Source organism: Sphaeroforma arctica (assembly GCF_001186125.1).
Source record: "Sphaeroforma arctica JP610 unplaced genomic scaffold supercont1.1262, whole genome shotgun sequence".
NCBI lineage: Eukaryota > Ichthyosporea > Ichthyophonida > Sphaeroforma > Sphaeroforma arctica.
This window is the reverse complement of record NW_014039296.1, coordinates 9,443-18,261: the sequence shown is the minus strand read 5'-3', so window position 1 is coordinate 18,261 and position 8,819 is coordinate 9,443. Positions and strand designations below refer to the sequence as shown.

Here is an 8,819-nt window from a genome sequence, read left to right as displayed (position 1 = left end):
TGTGTGTGTGTGTGTGTGTGTGTGGGTATGGCTATACGATCTCTAAGAGCGACAATTAAACCTAAAATACACACTGCTATCAAACCTACATAGGGCGGCCGGTGCTATACGGTGGAAAGACTTGGGAGACACCAGTAGCTCTCGGACCGCTCTGTACATTGCTGTATTAGGCTAACACCCGTTTTCTGATAAAAACTAGTAGACCTGTATATGTGTGGGACTGTGCGTTCTACTGAGTGTTGATCGAGTCGTACTTAAAACAAGTTACACACCCAAAAGTATTCCTACATACGATTAGTAAATCAAATTGGAAAGCTCTATGACACATTTTATAATATTTTATATATATAAAAATGAATATGATATTTTATGTACGTGTGTGAATATATAGTTACTATTTTAGAGTAGGGTTTTAGTGTTCTAGTTTGACAGTTCGGTACCCCATTTCAAAGTCGATTCAATATTCATTCAGTTTGAGTCATCGACAATTCGACTCATCGGACTAATATTCTATTTACTCATCACATCAACATCACGGGTGAATGAGTATGACTGAAGTCTGAAAGTGAAGTCTGAAGGCCGAAGGGGGCCGATGGCCGAAGCCTGACCTTTTTGTTAAAAAATAACATATAGGCACCCCTTGTTATAATACCGTATTTTAAAATTGGTTTAATTATTTTTTTAAACACCAAAAAAAGTGAATACTTTCATATGTACCTCATTTTTTAAAAACGGATTTATTGAGGTTTCTAGAGGAGTTGTAAACATGTATGTAGCCACCCCTTCAAAAAGGAGGAGGACTTCTTTTATAGATTGAGTCATTGAGGTTGTAAATTAAAATACTGAAGGCTATGGTCTATGGACCCAATACGTAGGCAATAAATAATCAGATTGAGGATATTTATAGACTTTAAAGTTTAAACTATAGACCTCTAGTATTTAACGGATTTTATAAATGGTCTAATTTAGAAGGCTATGATTTTTTTAATCTATAGACCCTAATATTTAATGGATTTAGGTTGGACTGAAAAGCAATGTATGGACCTCGAGTCCTCGAGTCCTCGATAATTAAATAAATATTTACAATCATCATATTTAAAAATCACATTTTTAATACTTCGGATCGAAATCTCCAAATTTAAAATTAGTACACATTTCATATTCCTGCCTCAGGCCTAGGGAGAACACTCCGCACTATTTATATCAAGAGGTATAAACATAAAATAAATCAACAGTTCAAACTTCAACACCAAGTCCAACTAAATACAGTCCTCACCCGTGGTTGCCAAGGAAGATATTTATTTCTTACCATGATTTCATTTGTAGCCAGTCAAGTGCTTTATTTATATCACAGAAAGTTCTTCCCGTGCTACGTATCGATTGATGTCTGTAAATCGAAATTTTGTGTTTTTTTTTAAACTATACAGTAGTATAGTGTATACACACCTCCTTGGTTAGTATCCATATCTATTTGTTAAATTAAATTGTTTATACAACTGTTAAATATTGTGAAGAAAAAAAATGATCGACTGTTGTTTAAGTATGATGTTGTTTCTAAAAAAAACGGCCAAAAACCCATATAATTTTATTTATTTATTTAAAATATGGTTCCCAACTTGGCAACTTCCTATGTATTAATTATAAATACATATCCGCTGATTTCCAGTATCCGGCTATCCAGTAATACGGAATCGGGAATACCAGTCTCCGCCCTCTATTTATCACAACAAATGTTTATAGAATAACCAAAATAAAAACATAACACATACACACATTGAAACTCAATTACTTTGTTTTGTTTTTTATTTTGAAATATGACCTGTTCCAGACTGTCATCCTGACATTCAGTTGTGTTCAATGTCAATAAATAGTCTTCTATTATTCTGGACTGCAACTCGGTACATACATATGAAAAATGAACTAAAATAAATAAATATTGAGATACATTCATGTTCAAGCTTACGATACTTTATGTTCAATATTCTAACGACACGGTGGCGTTGGTCACAATAAGGCTATACTTTGTTCATACAATCTGCTATAGTGCACATGTGTTTATAAAATTAAAACGATAGATTTGATCACAAGAATGTTGTTTTGCCAAACTCTACAACTGTATCTTGATGTCTACAACGATTTTTATTATCATATATAGTCTGTCTACGACAATCAGAGTATTTCGACATCCTCAACCACTCCAGCACATACGTGCATTCTCCTCCACTGCAGCTGGTACAGGCGTCTGACAGATTTAGTTTCGTACGCACTCGCATGTGCATTCGCTGTGACCATAATCGTAGCTTGCGCTCGCGTGATTTTCTTGGCTACAGTTGTCCGAGTCGACAGGGCAGATGCAAATGGTTGTGTTGGCTACTAGCTCAGTTTGTATGGGATTCAGTGTCCCAATCAATCGACGAGATATTGGTGGCACCTGCTCTAGCGACTACAGCTACTTCAATCTGGACTGCCCTGTAACAACCAACAACTGTGAGGAGGGCTTCAACGCGAACGCATTCTACCAAAACTTTGAATGTATCTGTGTTTGTCGCCGTGACGAACGTCGTGAGGCTTCTGTCACCCCTGCGTTAGCCGAAGTGGCCAACTCTGTGCAGCCAATTCAGGCCCCGACTCGTCGTGATAACGGCGGCTCCTGCTCTAGCGACTACAACTATTGGGGTGTCGACAGCCCTGTCGACTCGGACAACTGCAGCCAAGGATATCACGCGAGCGCAAGCTACGATTATGGCCACAGCGAATGCACATGCGAGTGTGTACAAGACTAAATCTCATCCACACACACGGGTGCAAGCTGCAGCGGAGGAGAATGCGTGCATGTGTCGGAGTGGTTGACGATATAAATACTCATGCCTATATAACTGTGTTCGGATTTTTGAAAGAAGCGTGAGCTTTCGTATGATTGTCATAGACAGGCCTTTATATGTTAATAGAAACCGAGTTGCACATCAAAAATCCAATTGTGAGCCCATAAAAACGGAACTTCTTGTGACTAACTCCACTGAACATGTATGGACTGTAGATCTGAACATAGCGAGTTCTAAACAAAACTTGAATAAACCAGGGAGACACACTTAGTCGGACATTTTAAAGCACTCGAGATCTCGCTGTATAGCAAGCGATAGTACGGGGACAAGTTTCCCCCAGTCTACTATGTGTAAAAAGTACTAGCCGGCAGTGTTGCAATTAAATTTCGGTAAGAAATACCTTTAATATTCCAGGTGGGAGTATAGAACCGGATGCTGGTACAGAGATTATGCCTCACGCTCATCAGCTGTACCGGTCCATATACATGAAAATATTATATTTAAACGCTTTCCTTTGGTATGAATTGGATGATGGTTACCGGTCCCCACCCTTATCAGTTAGTGCCCGGTTGGGTCCAAGGCTTCAGAGATGGGTTTATACATTGAAGGTTGCGATCTCACGGAATGGGAGACCAACATATGGATGCTAAGATGTGGCCTCGAGACTTTACCGTATGACGATTTTGGAAGGGCATAAGGCATAGTTACCCCCCAATAGACGATGTGCAATCAATAACATATATGACGAGCGAATTAAAACAAGAGAGAAAGACGTACGTTCATACCTATAGTATAATACATAGCACATTTGGCGAGGTGTATGTGGCCATTATTTTCCATATCTATATATCACAGGCTCTTTATCGGGTCTTTTAACTACAGGTACATTTATTTCCTCAGCTACTCTAAGCATGGTGCAAAAGCTTATTTAACATAAGAGATCTTTCGGGATTTGATCACAATCCACTTGTTGCGCTTCATATACCAAGCTACGAGCGCAGCCATACCCAGAATGGACATACACTGCAAAGGAAGAATGAAGATAGCGAGAATATACAAACTGAGTTATTACATTGTGACTTGAATGGAAATACACTGAAAAGGACGAATGAAGATAGCGAGAATATACAAATTGGGTTAACACAGTGACTTGTCAAGAATTAGCGTGACAGATAGACATTGGTGTAATTACATCTAAAGGTTTTTATTCTATCGGATCAGCCCGTAAGATGGACAGATCACAGTGGGCCAAGAGTTGAAGTACGTATAAGAAAACATTATAATATTCAAATAAACGAAAACACACACACACACAAAATGATATCTACATGTCTATATACACAGTACATTACTGAGATACAGATTATTTTACCGTAATTTAAGCAGTGACTTTTGTATAGCAACACAAGAGCTGAGACCATCCGCGAGATGATATCTTCTTTAAAGAATGTTCGTTCATATTCAGGTCCAAATAAAAAGGTAATCATGCCTAAGCTCTGCACACTAAGGAAGAAAGACAACAGTATTCCATATATATGCACGGCCGATAGCAAACTATATACCCCCACATATACCAATATACTCGCATGCAATATATATATATACAAACACACACAAACAAAGCGCGTAGCATACCTTCATGCCCATTCGCTTTCGCTCGTCGTGCTCAGGCTCTGCACACCACGTGAGGAACGTGATGACATCCTTGGCCATCTGACTGGTAGTGGCTGGGGTACCATCCTCGTACTCAACCATACCGTCGTAGATAGGACGGGCCATACCAATAGCCAACCCAGGGAAGTACGGGTTAAAGTGCAAACCCTCACGGATGTTAACACCGGCGGGGGGTTCGTGGAAACCGGTCAGTAGAGCGAATAGATAGTCTTCTCGGCCGTGTCGCGCCTTCACAATGAGTGACAGATCGGGAGGTAACGCACCTGGTAGATGTAATTGTATGGGCTGGAGAGTTAGGAACGTGTGTAATGTATAGATATACTTACTTCCCAATATATACATATACATACATTCACACATTATACATACATATATACACACACACATCTGTTGCACTTACATAGATATAGATCTATATACTTATATATTATATACGTCTGTGAATATATCTGTATTTAAACTTCATATACACAGACCTATTTATTTGCATACATATCCATACAAACCCACTCACCACCACAAAAGCACCCCCCACTCACCTCCGTTCGCGAAACGAGCCGCCTCGTCGTTGGGGTAAGGCGAAGGCATGTGATCTGCCAGTTTTCCGGGACGGGTGAACATGTTACCTTCGTCATCCGGACCGTCCACTACCTCGATATCCTCAGCCAGCTCTTTGGCTTCGTTGACCGTGTGTGTGTTGCCGACCAGGTTACGGTAGCAGATGCGGCGGAGTGAATGGCACGCAGAGCACACCTCTTGGTACACCTGGGCATGCGGTGGGGGAGGGATAGGTTTGATCAATTTAGGACCACGTATACATTATATTATATATATGATAGATATAGATACATATATATGTTTGAGGATATACTGATATGGTTCTCCAAAGTGGTTTATCTTAGTCCAAACGTGTCACGAACATCAGAATGTACAGAACTACAATATAGCCGGGAATCAATCATGTATCTCGGTGTGCTTGGGGAAAAAGGGAGCAGGCCTAGGAAACGCCTACGGCTTGTCTACACGCCAATTTGCAGATCAAAATCTATCTACACAAACACAACACGTGGTGAAAGCAACTCTCTCATAAGTCTGAGTCATATGCTTTGTTGTACGACTGATTATGCTTGTTATCGAAATAAGTATGAAGCCCGCGCACACATATATCTATACGCTCTTATATACGCCGGAATATATATATATATAATCACTACCAGGCATCATATTGCGGCATGCGGTGGTACATACGCGGGCACTATATAGGACAATGCAAAGGTACTACCGCCTATTCATATAATATCATGGGCAACGGTGTTGCAGCACACACACCCGAACATATATTCAGCACATGCAGCATACGATATTCGAGATTTTGAATCTTCGAGGGATCTCCAAGGCAAGCTGGGGATAGACTAGTAACTTGCATGAAAACATGGACTCTTATACCTAGCGATATACAGAACCATAGATTCATGTGTACTTTATGGAACATGCATAGCTACCTGATCTATATAATATTGTTACATACGGAGGCAAATAATCGCGACAGTATATATAGTTGATGTACCTGCTATGCGTATGTGCAGTAACGTACAGTAGATATCGTTGATATACCTACAATGTGTGTATATACTGACGCACACATTCATTGTCATGTACATTCATATGGAGGTATACTAACGTACTGTGGATATACAATCCCAGCATATATATTCAGTATCAAGTCGCTTTCTATTTGACATCACACAGTACCGCTGGTTATATGTTGGCAACACGACCCGCAAATATGACTACACACACATTATAATATCTGATTGTAAACGCCGCGTATAGGCAAGTAACTTACATATGGCATATATACAGTATTGTATGTCGAATTTGAGTAGAACTTAAAGCATGACCGTCGAGCCTTCAAGACCTACGCTTCGTGTTCGACTGCATGGATACACAGTGTGCAGCAATACAGAACATAGCCACCTGCAGAAATGTCCCCACGTACACGTAAACCCGTATCCACTCAATTGCCTACACACACACCTGGAAACCTCGACGCATACTGGCGTGGTCTAGAGATTGGAGCAAGCCGTTGTGACTCCATGGGTACTGTGCGGGATGCAGGCCGTCGTCGCTGGCTAGAACAGTTCCAGTACCTGCACGGTGTGTTAATTCGTCATGTGAGAATTTAACCAATAAACGGTGTATTAAATTGGCATGCGACAATATATATATATATAGGAACTTATGAATAAACGATTCTTCCCCCAGCCATACGAATATTGGCAGCTGGTTGTATGCAGTAGTACATCTGGTATTGTGCACACACTTTTGCTCACATACTTGAGAAGTTAAACTATTCCTTAGATACTGACACAGTGAAATGCAACACAGCTCATGCGCCTTACAACAACACTGTATAATCCGTTGGAGTACAGTACTATTCGAGCCACTAAAATCGAGATAGGAAACACCCTCTTATTTGGCCTTGTATGGACATGTAAAGGTTAGTATTCACTCGAGGAATCAGATTGACCCACTAAGCAAGAGAATATATATATATATATAGAAAGATATAAACGTACAATGGTCGGAAGTACGTGTGGCAGACACCCACGTGTCACGCACAGTCCGAAACAGTTGGTATTTCTGGACAGCACAGCCCCGCACCTGTATTATAAACATCTATCTGCACATACACAAGGATCTTCAGAATATATACATATATATATATGTAAACCGCTCTTGTGCACTAATAGGAGTGACGCGTGAATTATATTAATATACAAGTTTTATCTGAAACCTTGCCAAACGACGACATCAACCATACATGCATAATCCAAGGGCACGATAAGTGTAACACAAGCAAATAATCTATGTAGACACGCCCAGCAATGATAGCATCGTGACGATAGCTACAACTTGTGGGAATATATAGATATATATATTGAAACAAGAAGGCGCATATATGCCAATACACATTAACAGACATATAAAAACGGGATACGGATAAGCACACCAGCGACAACGTACCCAGCAAGATAGCACTCGCAGCTGTGATGCCAATGGCAGGGGCACGCGATCGCAGAAGAGACGCCGCACGAAGCATATTTATATTATATCAACCTGATAGTGAGCAAGGCAATGCGTGTTAGGGGGATGAAGTATATATACATACATAATAAACCACGTTCAGTTCATATATATATATGTGCGCCGTCTAAGACCAGTCTGAGTACACGTTAAGAGTAGTCTGTGCTTGACATAAATGATTTCAGATATAACTACACAAAGCAACAGAAATATGCCATTGAGCGCATAAATAAGGAAAAGTGTAGAAACAAATTCAGATGATATTCACTATATATATACATATATATACTGATTGTACATGAGAAAAAAGAAACGTTACGGCTTGACACTAGGTATAATATGAAATATCAATATACATATATTCTCACATACATAAGCCCCCCAAGGACATAATCAGTGACAATCCATATATATGTCAACGTTAAAATATACAACTGATTTTATCTATATGTATACTCATTAAGCATATACGACCTTCAAGTTAAACTATTCTATTCATATACACAATACATTATAATGTCATCATATAAACGTGCGCCTACGTGTGTTAGTTCACGTTTGTCTACATAGATACCTTTAATTGTAGATATACAAATGGGCATACAAAATATATATATACTCACTAAATACGCAAAATATGAAAATGAACACAAATATACACGCAAATATATTATGAATAGACGCGAATATACAGAATATACATAGAAATATACTAATACAAGCATGCATACATGCCTATATATATATATATACATAAACATATATAATACGAAATAGATACGTTTGTGTCTATGTTTGTGTGTGAAGAGTACCACTTAAATATATATATACAAATATTTGTATGTAATACACACACAGATATATATATACATGCAAGTATACATATTTATACACATATACATATATATATGTGTAAGTGTACATATGTATAGAAACATATACATACCTATATACACGTTTACTTTTACATCCGCCCCCTCTATATATATGATTTTACACACACAGATATATATGTATATGTATGTATATATATAGTGTGTACGTTTACATATGTATAGACATTTTCATATACATATCCATATATTTATAATATGCGCATATAAATATATATCCACTCACCTCCCCCCCCCACACACACATATATATATACATTTACGTGTAAATATCCATATATAGTAATACACATATACACATATATGTCGATATTTGTGTATGTTTGGACATATGTATGTTACG

At 38.7% G+C, this 8,819-nt stretch overlaps 2 protein-coding genes across 2 annotated transcripts; one reads left to right on the top strand and one right to left on the bottom strand.

Annotated features, from left to right (window-relative positions):
- Positions 1–2,387: 2,387 nt before the first annotated feature.
- Positions 2,388–2,863, top strand: SARC_10473 (hypothetical protein; the record flags this gene model as incomplete). Its single annotated transcript, XM_014295486.1, has 1 exon — positions 2,388–2,863. The coding sequence occupies one exon, from the start codon at positions 2,388–2,390 to the stop codon at positions 2,781–2,783; it is 396 nt and encodes a 131-aa protein (XP_014150961.1). The 3' UTR covers positions 2,784–2,863.
- Positions 2,864–3,624: 761 nt separating this feature from the next.
- SARC_10472 (cytochrome c1, heme protein, mitochondrial) lies at positions 3,625–7,617 on the bottom strand. The gene is made up of 5 exons (XM_014295485.1): positions 7,524–7,617; positions 6,534–6,646; positions 5,036–5,261; positions 4,458–4,759; positions 3,625–3,845 (listed from the first exon to the last, which is right to left on the bottom strand). Exons 1-5 carry the CDS (start codon positions 7,597–7,599, stop codon positions 3,747–3,749), a joined length of 816 nt encoding a protein of 271 aa, XP_014150960.1. The 5' UTR covers positions 7,600–7,617; the 3' UTR covers positions 3,625–3,746.
- Between the last annotated feature and the right edge of the window lie 1,202 nt (positions 7,618–8,819).